The sequence below is a fragment of the Podarcis melisellensis genome (genome assembly GCF_964234715.1).
Source record: "Podarcis melisellensis genome assembly, chromosome: 7".
Taxonomy (NCBI): domain Eukaryota; kingdom Metazoa; phylum Chordata; class Lepidosauria; order Squamata; family Lacertidae; genus Podarcis; species Podarcis melisellensis.
The window spans coordinates 63,906,085-63,925,662 of record NC_138539.1 but is presented as its reverse complement, the minus strand read 5'-3'; the positions used below and the strand labels follow the sequence as shown (position 1 = coordinate 63,925,662).

Below are 19,578 nucleotides of genomic sequence, written 5' to 3'. Positions count from 1 at the left end.
CACTGGTGGCTTTTAATCTGTTGTATGTTTTGTTCTTTTTAATTTCATTGGATGGGTGTGTTGGCGCTGTTCTTTAGTATAACATGCTGGTTGATTTTTTATTTTATATGTAAGTTGGTTAGAGACTGAATAAATAATACCGTCTTGAATGGGTTGAGTTTTTAAAATGCTGTTCTAAGTGCCTCATGAGATAGAAACGTTAAATAAACACTACATTGTTAAAGATACTGTCTGAAACTATTAGTGTATTGCAGCAAAAGCAATACAGTCTTGCAAGTACCTTAAATAACTAACATATGTATTGTGGCATAAGCATTTGTAGAGAATGGTACATTTCACCCAATGCATAAAACACTATATTCAGTTGGCAGAGGTGTGTGTCCACGGGCACATATTTTGCAGCCAACTAGCACCATTTGGTATTAAAAAAACAAAACCTCAGGCCAAATGGCAGCGATGTAGTGGAGCAAGAATGATGTATTGCTACTTACACAGCAGCAAAAACAATGTCACATCTAGAGAAGCTGTTTCTCAATCCTGTCTGAATACGAGATACATATACATCTCAAAACCTACTAAATTAGCTGAGCAGAGGAACAGGTAGGTTACAGTTAAGGGGTAACACGGGACGAAACTAGGCTTTATTTCACTCAGGTCAAAGACCTAGTTTTGCACAACCTCCACACACATTTGTGCACACACATACACACAGGATGGGAGCCTCAATGATGCCACTGGGAAGCTTTACCTGGGGCAAAAAAAGGAGCTGCTCCACCCCTCTCCCGCAGCTATGGCACTGGGTAATATGCTATTTTATTTTGAAAAGAATTGTTGTGTCCAGAGGGGGGGGGAGTTTTAGCAGGAACTTGGGGAAACTGAATTCCCTTACCTTTCTAAAATTAAATAATTATTATTTTTGTCTGGGGCTGGAACAGATATACACCCAATGCCTGAGCCAAATATAGATCGCCTACACCTGTAATCAATAAAGCTGTGGCTATTAATAATCCAGATCATTGTGTTTATTAATCACAGCTTACGTTTAGCCACTTCTGTGGCGGTGGGAGCCCACAAACAAACAAATTTCGTGGTGAATTCCCTCACCTTTTCTTCCAGAAAGAAAGAAAGAATGAATTAGGTGGGACCAATCAGAAAGCCACAGAATAGTAATTTTAAGAACTACGATTTGGAAAACCTTTAAAAGGACATGCAATGAAATTCAACTAAGGGGAAGCAAGGAAATCACTTAATAATGTTAATAAGTGTAATTTTTAATAAGGTTATGATTTATGTTTGTTTTATGTGTCTGTTTATAATGTTGTGAAAATCAATAAAAACTTTTTGGGGGGGAAAGAAAGCCACAAAATAGTAAGCAAGGAACACTCCCCCCCCCCCTTATCAGGATGGATAAATCAATAGAGGGAGGAACTGCTTTGGTATTGAAGCCTTAACAGCTACATGGCCAAAAATTAAAACAAAACCCTGCCCTAAATAGCCTTAGAAGGAGCAGGACGCTAGAAGTTGCCACGCATTTCAATAATTCGCCACTTTTACAGTATCACTGCCACATGGCCATGAAACTCAGCAAGCGCCGCCTAGGAATTTCAATTTTACATAAAGGCTTTTAAGAAACGGCCACTCGCCACAGCAGTAATCGCAGATACACCCGTGGAAGTCAGTGAGGCGCTGCAATCCTGAACCACCTCAGCCCTCGAAGCCACCAGCGAAGTTCGCACAGACTTGAGGCGCTCAGGATTCTCCTCAGGGGGGAACCGCTCCCCGCACTCTCACCCCCCCCCCCACGCACACTCACCTGGCAGTTGAAGGCGTGATCTCGCACGCGGGTCGCGTGGCGGGACCGCTCGTGCCGCACGTGGCTCCCCTCGCACACCAGCACGTGACGGGGCCCCTCGCGGAGCCACCTCAGCGGGGCGAACATGCCGCGCCGCGTTCCCTTTCCGAGCGGCCGCGCGCGCGCGCCGAGGAAGCTGCAACCGGCCAATAAAAGGAAGGCGGGGCGTAAGACGTCACTCGTTCGTAAGGGAGGCGGTCTGTGGGTTGGGAACAAGGGGCGGAGGGGAGGAGGTACGCGCATGCGCGCTCGCCGTTAGGGAAGCGCTAGCGCCGTCGCTTTACAAAGGTTGCCCGCGCTTGCTTTGGGTTTGAGGGACGGTTGAGAGAGGAGAGCGGCTGGGTGCTGAGGAAAGAAATAAAAGCCCTGCAGAGTGAATCGTGGGACTCGTGGAAACACAAATTAATCAATTAATCAAAAATAATACAATACATTATATTCTATTCTATTATACAATTAATCAAATCAAAAATATAATATAATATAATTGAAATATACTCAGAGTCGCAAAGTGATTTCATGCTCTTTATTCAGCTCATAGTGGTGAGGAGGAATGAATGAATCCCCTCAAAGTATCTGCTTCATATACATTATTTACACAATGGGCTGCACATGATTGGCTAATTCCGGAATTCTACTGTAAGCCAATCAGGTTGTGGATTCACTTCTATCTGGAGCATGATTGGATGGTTCCTGCCAACCAATCATACTGCTGCATTGTTCTAGGACCAATCAGACTGCTGCATTTTGGATCCTATTGTTCTAGGACCAATCAGATTGCTGCATTTTGGATCCTATTGTTCTAGGACCAATCAGACTGCTGCATTTTGGATCCTATTCAACTCAGTACATAACAATAATATACAATACAATACAAAACAATATATACAAGAGTTCAGTGTGACTGTAGTTGACTCAGGGGAAGTTGCAATGTGAAAAAAACACAACTGAAAATGAAACTTTTTTTCCTCTAATGACCTCATAGTGATGATATAACCTTTCAGAGCAATTATTTGTTTTTCGCCCTATGCACAATAAGTCTCAGTGCATCTTGAGCTGAATAAGAGGCTGAAAATTACAAGAGTACGCTCATTAGTTTGTGGTGAAAAGGCCATTGAAAAGCATCCGGAATCTGGAAAGCTGACCATATGGGAAAGTGCAGTAGAATTTTTCAGAGCTAGTAAGAGTGCCCACATCTCTGAAACTTTTAGCTGGCTTGCATTGAGAGTTCATTATATGGCCAGTTTGTTGGAAGGGGTTACTGGTTTTGTTTTATTCTCGTATCCGCATGTATTTTGTGTTCTCATGTTGTATTTTTATGTTCTGAACCACCCTGTGATCTTCAGGTGAAGGGTGGCATATAAATTTAATTAATGATGATGATGAAGCATAATAACAAAATGGTACACCATGCCAATATTCTGTTAGGTTTCCCAATACACAGGTCAGTATTGCAACTACAAAAAGGCAGGTTTTTAGCTGGTTGATGCATTGATGGCAGCAGCCTTTCCTTTCTGGAGGCGGTTGCCAGGCAACAGCTCCTTCCCAGGTCCACTGAGGAAAGGGAGCAGGGCTGAGCGGCTGGAACTTATTCATCCCATGTTAGAACTTCAGCACTCATCAGCTTTATGATATCCCTGCATGTGTTGATCTGGTGCCTATGGTTGCATTTCAAATTATTTCCATCCACACACTACCTCATGGGTACTGCTATGTGCATCATGCCTGCGTGTGTGTGTATATCTTAGGCCTCTTATAACACGGATGGAAACACGGCTATTTCTGTTCAAATGTGACTTGGGGACCTTTCTTACGACTGCAGCGCTCCCTTCCGCTGTAAATCGTTGTCCAGCCTATTGAAACTTAAGTCCCCTGCACAATAAATGCACCATTCTGTTCCGTACAGCACCTAGCGCATTGTTTTACATACACGTTAGACCAAAAGTCGTCTTGGCAATATGCAATTGCTGGATTCTGTTCAGTCATGAGTTTGCTAAGGGGAGAGAATGATACTGAGGAAAGACAGCCAGTGGGCATAGGGCAACTGTCGAAACCGGAAGCAAGTTAAAACCCTATTCGTTAACCTCTTTGGATCACATAAGCCTAACATGGGGCTGTTGGAGTAAAATAAGATTATGCCACTCTGATCATTTTAGAAGACGCTGAAGGACAAGAACGTGACAAATCGATGATTTGCCTGCCTGCCAGTATTTACTCAGCTCTTTCTTCTGAAGTTACATCTCCAATCAATGTCTCTTTTATATGCGACTAAGACATGTTCTCTCAGGAGAGAAAAGCAAAGTGTTCCAGGTAATTGCACCTTAACAGCAGAAGAACATTACACTTAATGTTTGTGGATACTGGTTGAGGCAGGAGTTACCAAGTAACTGTTGCACATATTTTCATATGTGACAACAAAAGGGAATAATATTTTTCATGGAGCATCTCAACAAAGGTTATAGGAAATATAGGGTAAAAATAAATAAGCTGTAACTATTGGCATTTATATAACAGTTTGTGGGAGCAATTCTGTGCACAAGAATCTGGTTTAAAGCAAGCTGGTGTAAATTAAGCTAGCATAAAGTTACACCAGATCCAAATGCTATTCAGCAGTAGAGCTGCTGTTCTGCCTAAGCCTAGCAAAGGGAAAACAAGCCTTTAAAAATTTTGTGTGTTGGGTTGCTAGGTCACATGACCAAGCTGAGTGGGGAATCAGTCATCTGAGCCAGAGATCTACTGCAGCCTAAGCTCCTCCTCCTGGTGGAACTTTACTTAGGATTGTCCTCTATGCGTATGAAATGTGTTAGGATTTTTGTCTCATTTAGTCCCACAACAACCATGTGAAGTACCGGTAGTTTATGTTGGCTGTGAGATAGTTTGATAATTAGCCAAAAGGCACTCACTGAACTTTATAACAGAAGCTGCAACAGGAAATCCTGATTTGGATTGTGACCATGGTATAGCAGTATAATAATAATAATAATAATAATAATAATAATAATAATAATAATAATAATAATGCCATGGTGTGTGTATGTGTAAGCCTTTCCCCTGTGCTGTGGCCCCTGTTCAAATCAATATTGTCTGTTTCCTCCTCTGTGACGAACATCAGTTACAGTAGCCAATGTAGACTGGAGCCTCAGCATAAGGGAAGGTTATTGCCTAAAATGATGATTTTCAAAGGATTCTATTTACTTACTAACATTGTTATATATGCCAAGTACTTCCTCTGTGTATTTTTCAGCCACGGGCACATTCTTACGGCTTTCTTACTGCTTGAATACTAAGAAGTATATCAGATTGCAGCACAGAGCAGAAAACTGAATTAAAGGGTAATGTAATTTTAATTTTCATGCATTCTGACTAATCTCTTGCAATTAAGGGCATAATTAAAATCTAATTATATAAAATTTATTCCTATACTTTAAATGCTTTATTTTTCACTGTACCATTTTGGAGTGCTATATTAGTATTCCAAGCATTTGTGCTTCTAATTATTTTCATACAATTACTTCGGTAAAATGAAACCTATGTGTTACATTCAAACAGTTGTTCATATAAAAGCCTGAAGTACATGGTGTAGTTATACTACATTCTAGCAGCCATATATTCCAGAAATTATGAAGGTGCATATATCCAAGTAATAACTCTTAATTTCAGGGTTGTGGATTCAAGCCCCATGTAGTGCAAAAGATTCCTACATTGCAGAGGGTTGGACTTGATTATCCTTTTCTTCCCTCCCAACTTTTCAATTCTATGATTCTATACTAGGAATTTCTATGATCTCATTTAGTTTTAGCAATGCTACAGCCTTAGAAACTCCAATACCATTTACTAGTGTCATGTAAAGGTAAAGGGACCCCTGACCATTAGGTCCAGTTGTGACCGACTCTGGGGTTGCGGTGCTCATCTCACTTTATTGGGCGGGGGAGCTGGCGTACAGCTTCCGGGTCATGTGGCCAGCATGGCTAAGCCGCTTCTGGCGAACCAGAGCAGCGTATGGAAATGCCGTTTACCTTCCCGCCGGAGCGGTACCTATTTATCTACTTGCACTTTGACGTGCTTTCGAACTGCTAGGTGGGCAGGAGCAGGGACCGAGCAACGGGAGCTCACCCCATTGTGGGGATTCGAACCACCGAACTTCTGATCGGCAAGTCCTAGGCTCTGTGATTTAACCCACAGTGCCACCCGCGTTTGCTGTAATTTAGCAATGTCAATGCAGGCAGTGGGATCTGCCCTGTATCTTCTGCTGTGAAGCAGATGCAAATCATTCATTTAGATTCTCTGCAATCTCTTATCATCTTTTAGCACAGCTTTTAGCTCCAGCTGCTTCATTTCCTTGGCATTTTTTTAAGGAACTATAAGGGTGGGGGCAGTTGAAAGGACACACACTAGGCAGGTGCCAAACTGGTTTCAGGGGCATATCTAACATGTAGGCTTTGTCTGATGTATGCTCAGGGCTTCATCTCTTTCAACTGCTACATATAGCAGTTATTTTCTATTGCTATTTTATTCCCCTCTGACCACCTATAATTAATTTCTTTTCATTTGCTTTGTGTTAGCCCTCTCTTCTCCAAGCCGTGTTCTCATTTATTGATTTTGTGGGGCTATTATCTTTATAAAGAAAGACTACACAATGTAAAAGTGACAACATTAAGATTAGGGTGGTTTTTTTTAGTACCCACCTTCCTATGCAGTGGGTAATCAAGATAGAAGTGTAATTGTCCATTTTTCTTCTTTGCCAGCCATCCTTCCAAATTAGCTGACTTAAAAGTAAACTATATGCTGTAATTTGCTGGGAAGGAAATGAAATGGGTAGTCTAACTTTTATTCCATTTAGTTTTGATTAAGCATGGCAATGTAGTCCCAGGTGATTGAAAAATAATTATCCAATTTCTGGCTGCACGCTCAGAGCAATACTCAGGTTTTCAGTGTTCATACTGGCAATTTAGTTGCCAAAGGATTTTGCCGTTTATGATTTAATTAAAGATCTCTAAGCTGTACTCTGTTCTCATTTATATTGGTACAAAACATCTGGGCAGTGGAAGTTCTCAGTGCATAAAGCGGCATCAGTAAAAGTGAACTAAAGCAAAAATTCAGAGAACATAAAGCAGTATGTTTTGAATTATGGGGGCTGCATGATCTTGCGCTGCAGCAAAGATGGCCTCCACTGTGCCGCTGCTTGTACCCGTGCAAGCTAGCTAGTACTTTGACAGCTCACCAGCCTAGGTCTGGGCTATAAAACAATTTGCATTCATGTTGCTACCCTTAACAGCAGCAGTTAACAGACAGGTAAAGGCACTGAGCAGTTCTCAGGATGCTGATGACTTTTTTGAAGTATGGCATCCATTTCTAACTTTCTCAAATGAAAACAATATGGTCTGGCATCCACCACATACACATGGCTGGCTATTGAACAATGCACTCCATTGTTGAAACCATCTTGTCCTACTTGAGTATGTGCAATTTGTTACTGTGTTGGAGGGATTTAATTTTGTAGCATGTATTTACTGAAACATCTTTAAAACTAACGCTCCCCCCCTACAGATTGGTGGATTGGACTCGTCTCAAGTAACATACTCCGGAGTTCACTTCTGAACCATTTTGGAGGATGAGCAGTAGCCTTTCACAGGATGTAAAAGGTAAAGGGACCCCTGACCTTTAGGTGTAGTCATGACCGACTCTGGGGGTTGTGGCACTCATCTCGTTTAATTGGCCGAGGGAGCCAGCGATTGTCTGCAGACAGCTTCCAGGTCATGTGGCCAGCATGACTAAGCTGCTTCTGGCGAACCAGAGCAGCGCACGGAAACGCCGTTTACCTTCCCGCCGGATCGGTACCTATTTATCTACTTGCACTTTGATGTGCTTTTGAACTGCTAGGTTGGCAGGAGCAGGGACCGAGCAACGGGAGCTCACCCCATCTCGAGGATTCGAACTGCCAACCTTCTGATTGGTAAGTCCTAGGCTCTGTGGTTTAACCCACAGTGCCACCTGCGTCCCATATCACAGAATGTATCTGTGTGTAGTAAATGCTTTTTAAAGATTCTACTTGTGTGTATTTTTTTAAAGGAAAGGACTTCTTCACCTTTATTAGTTGTTCAAAGGAGGGAATTTCCCGCAGGTCCCCTTGACACACAATTCACATAAAGCCAAAGCACTGTGAGGCACTTCCCTGGAGTAAGCCAGCTGCAAACTTAATAAAGTGAATGTGCATGCAATAATGCCTAGATAGACCTCAGATGGCTGTGATTTTGATTTAAGTTCTTTTTCCCCCTGCTCCAATATTGTTTTCAAATACTACTGTTTGCAAATAATATGGAAATGAATGCTAAACCTGTGCTATATTTCAGTTTATATTTCCACTATATCCCATTATTAGTTTCAAACACCAAAGTGTGCCTATGATTGCAGCCCTGATTCTAGATAACAGCATGAGGCTTAGTCTGGCATGTGGTTTAATTTGTGCCAGGGTTTAGCTCAATGCTGTTTTTCAGAGACAAACTTTGGCCAGCATATGTGAAGTAAAAATACATTGAGTCTGAGGATAACACATACTTCCACACTTCCTAACAGAGACTCATACAGTGGTAGAGTTGGAAGGGGCCAGAGGATCATACAGTCCAACTTCCTGCAATGCAGGAATCTGAGTTAAAGTATATGGTCACCATTGAGGAACAATTCATTCAAGCATTAGGAAGAACTTCCTGACAGTAAGAGCTGTTCGACAGTGGAATTTGCTGCCAAGGAGTGTGGTGGAGTCTCCTTCTTTGGAGGTCTTTAAGCAGAGGCTTGACAACCATATGTCAGGAGTGCTCTGATGGTGTTTCCTGCTTGGCAGGGGGTTGGACTCGATGGCCCTTGTGGTCTCTTCCAACTCTATGATTCTATGATTCTAAGCATGTCTAGCCATATTAGGGCATGCACTCCAGTGACAGAATATCATTTACAAACTGGGTGGCCATGAAGACAATCTACAAATCCTGTGACTGTGAAAGATGCCCATCATTTAATTGCAATCGCATGCAGATCAACAAGCAGCCAAGTTAAGCTTCTCTGCTTGACCAGCTGCACCAAAGGAAGGCAGGGGGAAGAAAGCTTTCTGGGCCTGAGATAATGACTTTTAGATACATTTGAGCTCAGCGCGTCTTGCTTTACATAGAGTCTTCAACTCTGTACAGTACTTAAGTTAGGATTGTAGTGGGACCATTTCTAAGGCACTGACTGAAATAGTTGCAGCTTTCCCCTGGGCATCATCCATCGAAATTGCCAAAAGAGGGAGAGGAAGGAAAAAGGGGGAGCTGCCTCAGGAACAGCTTCCTGTGGCGAAGAGAGGGCTGCCTCTGACATTTCATTTCCTCCCTGCGCCAGGGAGCAGCCCAAACTGAGTCTTACTATACTGCTCGGCAACGCCACTTAGGAGGAGGGGGAACTCCCGGTGGGCGTGGCGAGGCCAAGCCTCCTGCAGGCGAAAAGCTGCATCTAGGGCTCTTTCAAGTCCGGGTTCGAAGGGGCGCTTCCCCCTTTTACTTCTCACCCCCCCCCGCCGCATACACACCCCGAGGAGAAAGGGTTAGGCACGCGTCCCCGCCCGGGACTGCGAGAGAAACAGCTACGTGCTTTGTAGCCTGTGGCGAATGTCTTTCCTGACTGGTTCCTGTGGGAGGTCCCGCCCCGCCCCACACTTCCCGGGGGTGTGGAGGGAGCGCAGGAGGCAGGCAAAAGGGGGCGCGCCCCCTTCGCCCAGCGCGCCACGGGCTTTCGCGAGCAGCCTCGCAACTGCGACAAAACTGCGACCCTGCTTGGAAAGCGGACCGGAGCCCCCGACGGCCGCCGCTCGGATGGAAACTTAAGCAGGGAGGGCGGAAGCCCCGGACTCGGCCGAGAGCGAGCGAGGCGCCGCGTCGGCGTCATGCTATGGAGAGCAGGGGTCCCGCGATGCTGGGCTTGCTAGCTTCCTTCGGCGAGCGCCCGGCGGCTGAGGAGATCGCCTCGGCTGCGCCATGGCGAGCGCCGGGCAGCGCGGAGGCGGGAGGCGGCGGCGGCAGCGCCGTCGAGCGGGACTGCGCGGGGGAGAAGAAGAAGGAGCTTCCCGAGGAGGCGCTTCTGGAGTTGCGCCGCCGCCGCGGGCGCTCGCTCTCCCTGCCCGCCAGCCCGACGCTGGCGGCCGCGCGGCTCTTCCCGCGGGGCCGCCTGGAGGGGGACAGTGACGGCGACCAGGACGAGGACGGAGGGGGGGCGTCGGCGTCCGGCAGCGGCAACTGCTGCACCAAGTGCAAGAAGCGGGTGCAGTTCGCCGACTCGCTGGGCTTGTGCCTGGCCAGCGTGAAGCACTTCAGCGCCGCCGAGGAGCCGCAGGTGCCGCCCGCCGTCCTGTCCCGCCTGCAGAGCTTCCCCATGCGCCAGAAGGACTTCGAGGAGTTCAGCGCCGCCCTGGCGGGCCTAGGCGCTTGCGCCGCGCCGGCCTTGCGCCCGCTGCACTTGCCCCAGGCGCTCCACTTGGCGGCGCCGCCGCCACCGCCTGATGGGCCCGGGCGGCTGCCGGGCCAGCGCGTGTGCCTGGAGGAGGCGACGGGCACGGCTCTGGCCGGGGCCCCCACAGACGTGCGCGGCGTGGTGAGGGTGCTCAGCTGCCCGGGCCCCAAAGAAGTGACGGTGCGCTACACGTTCAACGAGTGGCTCTCCTTCTTGGACACCCCCGCGGCGCCGCTGCCCCCGCCGCCCGCCGCCCCCCCGGAGCCCTGCAGCCCCGTCGAGCGCTACCAGTTCACCCTGTGCCTCCCGCCCGGTCTGCAAGAGGGCACGGCCGTGCATTTCGCCATCTGCTACCGCAGCCAGCAGGGCGAGTACTGGGATAACAACGGCGGGGCCAATTACACCCTTAGCAGCCCGGAAAAATCCGCGCCTCCCTTTTATTGACACCGACGAGGCGCCCGTCAGCTTGCCTTCCTCGGTTGCCAGAGAACCTCGGAGCAAGAAGCCAGCTGTGCTTTGCCTCACACCGCGTGCTTTACAGCCTTCCGAGCCCCGCGACATCCAGGAACTGCCATCACTCAGCCTTACCTTTGTGCCTTCCACCCCAATCCTTTGGAAGCGGATGGGGTGGCCAACCGTGCCTTTGCGCTTACATTAGCCTCGCTGCAGTCAGCCTAGTTCAAGTTGGAGCAACGGAGAAGCCTTGTAGGGCATCAAGTGAGAAGGAAATGTGGAAATCAGGGCCTGACAATGGGAGAGAGAAGGGAGAGAGAATGTTACCTGCTTTCTGCTCCAGGCAAACAATGATATGACCTGGTGTCTATAACTGGGGGAGTGACTGATGCTGTGAAACATCCTTTTTTGTGGGGGGAAGTATGCCCCTCTGGAGCTAGAGAGTGGAGTTTCTGGAAGCTTGCAAGAGGTGGGGTGGGGACCATTTCTGACCTGTGCCTTCCGTTATTCTTGTACAGGAAATGACCTGTGAAAGCCAAGAAGGATGCAATTGAATTACAGAAGTCTCTCTGAGAACCAAGCAAACAGAGCTGTTCAAAATTCACATGCACAGCTGAGTACTTCCCTGTTACAACTTGAATACGGAGCCTTTTCTTTACACTAATAAACTAGAGGCACTTTGTCTTCCACCAAAGGGATAATGTGCTCTTATTTTTGTAACACAGATGGGGAAGGACCTTTTGGCAGAAATCTTAACAGATATTGGCCAGGGGCTTGACGAAGAGGGTTTTTTTTTTGTCTGTTTTTGAAAAAGGGAACTTTTGTGGCTACTTGTTTGTTGTTTTTGCTTGCACTGGTGATTTTAGTCTTGGTTCCAGTCACACAGGTCTACATAGCATGTTAAGAAATTCTCACTTAAAGCACATCATCACATGTGGGCTTTCAAGGTCTAAGAAGGTGTGAAATGTCTGTCTACTAGAAAATCCACACTGGGATGTAATAGCCCTTTAGGAAAGGTGTTAAGAGTTCTGTGACCAAATGAAAATGAAGTCAGAGCTCCAGAACTTGCTGTAGCTGTGTAGAAGAGGGAATTTTGGCCGGTTTGGGTTTTCCTGCTGAAATTCATCCCTCTCCACACCTATTGGAAGTTCTGGAGGCCCGCCTTCCTTTGCATCCAATCTCGCTTATGTTTGCTCCCTGCTTCTGGCTGGATTGTAGCCGCTGCCAACACACAGAATTAAGCTTTTTGCAAACAGAGGACACGCACTTCAGGGTTTTGCAAAAGTTGATGCATGCATGTGGTGGCGGCAGCTGCATGTATCTAGCTGGTAGTGAGGAAGGCAAGCAGGATTAAATAATAATAATAATCCTTAGCTGCATAGCTGTTGTGTGGATCATCTTCCTTGGTGTGTGCAGATTGACTACTAGGTGCTTTAAAATGTAAACCCACTCAGTATTTCTGAAGTTTCTCTTGAGATGACATTACCTGTGGCAATAGCTGCTGAGAGAGCAAGTAACTTTCTTGTGTGATCCTCTTCCTCTGGATGTCCCATCTCTGTAACATGGTTGAGTCCTTTGAAGGGTTTCTTACTTTAAAACTTAATGCACTTTTACAACCCTAAATGGTTAAGAAGAACCTAACAGCCACAAAAGCTAGCTGCAGCCTTGCTACAACTCAGGCTGTGAAGTGTTTAGTAGGAGCAATCATTCTGGGAAATTAGCTGCTAAAACAGGAACAACTTGATGACCACTTAATTGGTGTCTTTGGGACTACTATTAACTAAAGTGGCCGCTGAATAGCACCTTTAGAAGCCTGTCTAGCAGTCAAATTGTATTAAGGTCTCCTCTCCAGTCATGATAAAATGGTCTAATGACTAAAAGTGACAATTAATTGAATTGCCTTTCAAGGGCAAACTCATTTCTTAGCATGCTCTTTCTTTCAGTACTCACTTTCTAAAACTTGGAATAGTAGGTTCTTTCCTGCCTGGGATTTGGGGAAAATATTGCTGGCACCATTTCCGATATTTGTACTTTTCTTCACCCTTCATAAGGGTGTCAACCTTAGCATTCTCTTCTCAAGTAAGGTGACTCAGTAGGTCAGTAGTATGAAACATCTGCCGTATTGAGGGATCCTGTATGGGTTTGTATGAATGCAATAGACTGGCATACCCTCCAAGGTGAAGGGAGATGTGAGCAGGGGTAAGCTTTGCAGAGCCATGTTTGGGTTTATATATGCCTCACTTTGTCCAGTTGCAGCACTGTGCAACCACAACTTCTATAATGAAGCATCACCTTAAAGGTTGCTTTAGGAATGTATCTCTAGGAGATTAAGGGGCACTTAGCATTGTAATGAACATGGGGTTTGTGGTGTGCACACATCAGTCTAAAAGTCTCGCCCAGGCATGGCTCCCAAGCGCCACACATGCAGTGTCCTTTCAGAAGCTTGTCCCTAATTAAGTTTTATTCCCATGACACTGCTCTTCCCTGTTGTGTATGTAGCAGTTGAGAATTCCTTAGCTCAGTGGTACGCAATTGGTGGCCTGTGGATCCCAAGAGGTCCACTTAACCCACTCGGGGGGTGGTCCGTGGCACCATTCACATAACAAAACCTATCACAGAGGTATCAAGATTTTCAAAAGTAAGGGGTCCATGGCTTTGCTGATTGAGAACCATTGCCCTAGCTGCTTCTTGGTGCATCAGCTATGCAGAACATAATCCTTCTGGGCATAATATAACATTACAAAATAATAATTTGGATTCTTGTTTGGAAATTTTATGATGTGTTTAAAGTGTTAAATGGCTGCTCTTCCCCCTTCATTTTTTAAACAGAGAAGCTGACTGTGACTCCTACTGTAACCTTGGACTCTGCAGTTGATAACTGTTGGGGACAAAAGTTAAAATGTAGTTGAAGCCTTCCAGTTGCAGGGCAGTGGGACAGAAGTGTAGGGTGTCTCTGTGTACATGCCAAGAGCAACACTGCCTTTCAGTGTACTTCGAAAAATACTGCTTTCCTCCAGCTAGAGTAGCAGTTTTCGCAACATTATGGAAGAACTCGTTCTGGTCACTTTTGGGGAAAAAAAACTATATTGCAGATGCAGAGAAACCCTGCAGGGTTTCTATTTTTATTTAAAAACTACTTTCCAAAATGTATTAAATTAAACGTAGCAATGAATAAGCAAGCACGAGTGCACAAATTCTCCTGAACACTATCCGTTCCTTTTCCTTGGATAAAAAACTGATACCATGCCAAAGAGCCTGCAGTGAGTCACAATGCGGTCAGCATAAACTTTGACGCTCCTACCACCTTAAGTGGTAAAGATGCTAGGTTGTGGGGGATGGGGGGAAATATATATTTTCCCATGGGATAATTTTTTGTATACCTGAGAGCCAGTGGAAGACATAGGTGAGTGTTTTGTTTAGGAAATGTGATACCTTTTTAAAAAACCCCACAGGGCTTGAATAAGCACTTTTAGAAATGTAAAATTAGGTAGCCTTTGACTTCTTGCCAGCTCAGGTGACTTAGGGTGCCTCTTCCTCTGCCGCCCCCCCAAGGTTTATTTCCATAAAGTATTGGGGGGTGGGGAAGAAACTACCGGTAGTTCTTACCTGAGATATTCAAGAGGGAATGAACAGAGCTGTTAGCCGATATGTCAGAACTGAAAACTGTCTTGAACAAGATCATTCGCAGCAAGCAAGGAGCAAATCTCTAGCATGCTATTCTGGCAAAAACTGGTAAGAACTGGTTTTGCACACTGTAGAGTTCCTCCTGTATTTGCTGTGAATAATCTTGTTGGAACAGCATTCAGAGGAGACCGAGGGCCCGGAGATATCTGGAATTGTGCACAGTATTCTAAATATGGATTGCATTCTGCGTGTAAATGATCACCCTCTCCTTCCAGAGGAATGTCAAATATGCTTCTGTTTTTAGTGCCTTTAGAGGAATATGGGGAAGGGTGAGTTGGGTGGGTGAGTTTTTTTGTTTCTGTTAGACGTGTTGGAGGAATTCTCTCGGTTGCTTTAATAAGCAAGAATTGTAAACCTTGATGAATAAAAATGCCTTTTCCTGTGAGTTAATGAGGTTGTTTGTCTGCTACATACGACTACATCCATTTCTGTCTTCAGTGTAATCTTTCTTGTGTGTATATCTATCCCATAACTGCTGTACAAACATAACCAGATTGTAGAGGAGAGGAGAGATTTTCAAGCACCACAACCCTTTGTTCAATAAAAGGCTTATTGGGTTGGCAGCCTTAGATGTTTCTTTTAAATGGGACTCAAATTAAGCAAAGGTTTTGTTTGCTTTCATTTGCTTTTACCCAAGATGGTTGGTTCTTATTTTCTTAAGTTAGGACTTCGGTGTTAACAGATGTTGAGACATAGAATGAAATAATGTGACCAATAAACTTCTGCCCCTTCTCTATGCCTGAGTTTGCCAGATTTCCCAAACATATTGTCTAGTTCCTAAAAGTACATCTCAGGCTCTTTGACTCTTCTGAAATTTGGAGATCCCATTTTTAAAGAAGTTAACTCTTAAATGTTTAGACTCATTTAATGTTTTCCTTTTTTTTTTTTTGGCAGGTACAGTTCCAGATGTCTGCATTTTGAGTGCTAGCAGAGCTTACTCTCAACTTTGCTAGTGTGTACCAGGTCTGGAAACAATAAGAGATTCTGCAGCCATCTGGATTAAAATAAGAAAGAAAAGGAAAATGTATATTAAGCCAACACAAATATTGTATATTAAAACTTCAGTCTGGGTTCTAAAAGATACTGCAGCTGGTTAAAATCTTATTTGAAGTAAGAGGCACCATATAAGTGTCTGTCCTGCAGATGTCCTGAAGGTAAAAGTGCCTTCAGGGAAGTGCCTTCATTTATCAAAAACAAAAGAAAATGAAAAAGTATAGAGACATGCCAGGCGTTTACCCAGAAACTATTAATGCTGTATTGACATTTTCTGTCATGGTATTATGTCGAAGTAGAGGTTAAGCTGAAAATGGTGATAGCAGTAGGAATGAAGAAGCAAGTGAAAAGCATTATAAATTAGCTTTAGTGTTCGCCTTTAGGTGCAGGGTTATTTCCATTTTAAACAACTAGATTGTTTATTTTACAGTGTTTAAGGTTGAGTGCAATTTGCCCATCAATTGTAATCTGATCTTGGCCATGTGTATGAAAGTGACAGGCAAAACTGCTGAATATAGTTAAGACTGTGTAAATTGACTTAGGGCTTTTTATGCGTTTCTGGTGTGGCTTTCTGTGCCGCTCGCCATTATCACAATATCAGCAGCATATGGTGAGAAGGAAGAGAAATAAAAATGGATGCTAAACATCTTAGTTTGGGGTGGAACTTGGGATCTTCTGGCTTATATAGAATCTCCATCTGCCCAAGTAAGCACATAGGAATGATGTTCAATTCATTGAAACCATTGATTGCACTACTCGTACAAGCAAACTATTGGTCGTTGCGTTTGGATATCAGCCTTCCAGGGCCGTCTTGCCCATAGGTGCTAGGGGTGCTGGGCACCCGGGTGTTGGGCTCTCAGGGGTGCCAGGCCAAGAATTGAGTCCGGGGAAGAGCCCGCCCATCGGTCAGAGTGCTGTGGCGGGCTCTTCTGCTGTGGGCAGCTGTGTGCTGCGAGTTCGGGGGCCAGCAAGGTGCTGAGGCAGCTGGCTGGCTCCGCCCTCCTGCGCGTCTGGGACTGGGCAACCTGGGGGAGTGGGGCACTGGGCAGATCTTTGCACCCCGGCACCGCATATGCTTAAGACAGCCCTGCAGCCTTCAATGAACACACTGGGAGCCAGTGTGGTGTAGTGGTTAAGAGCGGTAGACTCGTGATCTGGTGAACCGGGTTTGCGTCTCCACATGAGAATGTTAGCCACTTACGACTCCTTCGCGTAGTGATAAAGTGGGATATCAAATCCAAATTCAAACTCTTCTTCTAGGATACCATTAACTTGCAGAACATCACTTTCTTCAGGTAAATCCATTCTGTCTGAAGAACGGTAGACACAATAATATATGAGCTGGCTTTGTCACTCTTCCCTAAGCTGCCCTACGTGTGCCTGCCTGGAAACTGCAACTACGCTTGTCTGGAGGGGGGTTCTGCGATGCCTGCTTTGTAGAGGAGTCATGTAACTTGTATGGTGGAACTGCTTAGGTGCAATAGTTAAGAAGCCTTTGTTTACTCAATTCCTTTAGAAGTATGGCTAATTCTGTGTCACGAGATCTGTTTGGCTGAATGCTGGTAGCCACGCTGTAGGAACTCAAGCCTCTGTATTTAGTATAGGTCTGTATGACACGAGACTAAACCTACTGAATGCAGCTTGGTGGCCATGAATGCACGCCAAGTGCAGTACACACCCAGGTTTACTTAGCCCAGGGTACAGCACAGTTGGTGGATCAGAAATTCTTTGGAACATTCCCATAAATCTAGCGATTGTGGACATGGCCTATGAGGTTTAACCTGCTTTCTTAAAGGCTCTCCATGCCTTTTTTTGATTGGACTCTCAAACGCAAGGGAGCAATCTGGTGTCTACAGATGTAGCAGATTGTTAATCATGTTTACTAGTAAAAAGCCTGGATGTTTTTGTAAGTTTCAGAAAATTGTTGCGTTCTTTTGACCTTTGAAATAGCAAATAGCCTAATTTTGGTGCCTGACATTTCAGCAGAGATTCGGACTCGATAAGGAGGCTGATAGGATCAGCAATATGTTCGAAGCAATCCTTCCCTTCTCCCATCCCCTCGCCACTACCTTTGTACAGTGCTTATCAATTGATGAACAAACTGGAACATTTCTTGTTGTTGTAAACAGGGGGCTGGGGGGGGAATCTCTTCCTTATATGTCTATAAAGAAACCAAATTTCTGGTGTCAACTAGTATGATGATCCAAGAGCTTGGGGAAGGAGAGGGAAGCATTGATTAAAAACAATGCACTTGAATGCTTCACTGAAGAATAAGGGCTGAATGCGGTGCTACAGTCAAACTTGCTTCTAGTGGTTTTTTCATAATCTTGTGCAGCTTCTAGATCCCCAGCTGAAGTGAGAGCGCTACTTATAATACATAACACAGTATATTTTCACAAGGTCCAATGGTGTCTGATTTTTTTTTTTTAACTCTATGGTCACAGAGTTCACAAGGTGACAACCAAATGGTTATTCTCGTCATGCTTGTAACCTTCTCAGAAGCACTGGCTTAACTATTGGGAGGCATACTGTTAAGGCTAGATGTACCTTTAGGTTCGATTTTTTTAAAACACTAGGTAATATGTGGGCTGTATCCCATTGGCCGGGCCTCTGCCTCATCACTGTTTTCATGCTGGTGTCACTATTTTCTTTTGGCACTGTACATGTTCAGTTTTATATGAGAATGCCACACAGCTGCTGTGGCAGGGATTGTGTGCATAGGACCCACCTGTCAATTCATCGGGCATCACCCTGATGTCGAGGGAAGTGTTTTCTTTTATGTGTGTGGTTTGAAATCAAACAGAACAAAGACGCAGGAATTTGCAAGTATCAGTGATCAGTTTGTGGTGCCTACAAACTACACTTTTGGCAGGGAGCTGCATGTTTACCTGCCCCATTGTTGACCTGGCGCAACTTGGGAGGGGGAGCCTTGTGGGCCAATCTGCCCTTGCCACTGCTGTGATAGGGCATACCAAGTGAATACCTGTATATTTGTAGCCTCTGGAAAACACAGCACTCCATTGCTCAGGTGCCGGAAAGCAATCCTTTTAAGTTGTAAATTTCATAGCTCTTCAGATGACAATGTTTAAGTAGATTAAGTCCCCATGGAATTTTGAAATGCTTAAGCGGTGTTCAACAAAAATGGTTCCTATACTTAGGGGAATTTGGTTTGTACTGGAGCGGAAGCTAAAGTTCAAACTGCCTGCAGTGCATGAATTTAGTAAAAATTGATCTGGGACTGCAGTCTTAACTGCATTCTCTGAAATAAGGTCTCTTGATATGGTTTGGAACAGGAGTGGGGAACACCTTTGGCATTCCAGATGTTGCTGAAGGACAGCTGCCCTCAGCTCTGGCAAGCATGGCCAATGGCCAGAGATTTGGGGAGTTGTAGTTCAGCAACACGAGGAGGGTCTCAAGTTCCCACACCTGGTTTTGAGATTGTCACAAATTCTACAGTGGTGCCCCGCAAGACGAATGCCTCGCAAGACGAAAAACCCGCAAGACGAAAGGGTTTTTGGGGTTTTGCGACGCTTTGCTAGACGATTTTCCCTATGGGCTTGCATCGCAAGACGAAAGCCCATAGGGAAATCTCGGGGACCTTTTTTTAAATGCTGGCGGTGGGGAGCAAAGCCTTTTTCCCCCCTCCGGACTTCAGAAGAGGTCCAGGAAGGCCGGCGGGGGCGAAAGGCTTTGCTCCCCACCGCCAGCATTTTAAAAGCGGTCCGGGATAGCAGGGAAGCGCTTCCCGCTATCCCGGACGGCTTTTGAAGGCAGGCAGGGGGGGCAAAGACTTTTGCCCCCCCGCCCGCCTTGGGAAGAGGTCCTGGACCTCTTCCCAAGGCGGGCGGGGGGCAAAAGTCTTTGCCCCCCCTGCCTGCCTAACCGGGGGCTTTTAAATCGCCCCGGGACTGTCCGGGGCGATTTAAAAGCCCCCGGACGGCTTTTGAAGCCTCCCCCCGCCGCCCGGCATCGGAACCATGTCCCGATGCCGGGCGACGGGGCGAGAAAGCCTCCCCCCGCCGCCCGGCTTCGGGGCATCGTCCCGATGCAGGGCGGCCGGGCAGGAACGCCTCCCCCCGCCGCCCGGCTTCGGGGCATCGTCCCGATGCCGGGCGGTGGGGCAG

General features: G+C 45.8%; 2 protein-coding genes and 1 long non-coding RNA gene across 10 annotated transcripts in view; 2 read left to right on the top strand and 1 right to left on the bottom strand.

Moving 5' to 3' along the window:
• RPP40 (ribonuclease P/MRP subunit p40) overlaps positions 1-1,955 on the bottom strand; it is a 37,157-nt gene extending 35,202 nt beyond the window's left edge. For all 4 annotated transcript variants that reach the window (XR_014170166.1, XR_014170167.1, XR_014170168.1 and 1 more), the window contains exon 1: positions 1,814-1,955. Coding sequence is in view for 1 of the 4 variants with exons in the window: in XM_081918294.1 (XP_081774420.1) it covers positions 1,814-1,939 (126 nt within the window). In the remaining 3 variants the exon portion in view is untranslated. The remainder of the gene's footprint in view (positions 1-1,813) is intronic.
• Positions 1,938-15,542, top strand: LOC309373834. Of its 5 annotated transcripts, XR_014170218.1 has the most exons (5): positions 2,106-2,140; positions 3,199-3,296; positions 4,009-4,162; positions 5,097-5,184; positions 7,400-7,485. It is a non-coding gene; the product is annotated as an uncharacterized lncRNA (long non-coding RNA). The 5 variants fall into 5 exon arrangements; XR_014170216.1 differs by lacking the exons at positions 2,106-2,140; positions 3,199-3,296 and adding an exon at positions 1,938-2,037; XR_014170217.1 differs by lacking the exon at positions 3,199-3,296 and having other exon boundaries at positions 2,103-2,140.
• On the top strand, positions 9,226-15,024 carry PPP1R3G (protein phosphatase 1 regulatory subunit 3G). Its single transcript, XM_081918323.1, has one exon. The coding sequence runs from the start codon at positions 9,767-9,769 to the stop codon at positions 10,766-10,768; it is 1,002 nt and encodes a 333-aa protein (XP_081774449.1). The 5' UTR covers positions 9,226-9,766; the 3' UTR covers positions 10,769-15,024.
• Positions 15,543-19,578: the final 4,036 nt, after the last annotated feature.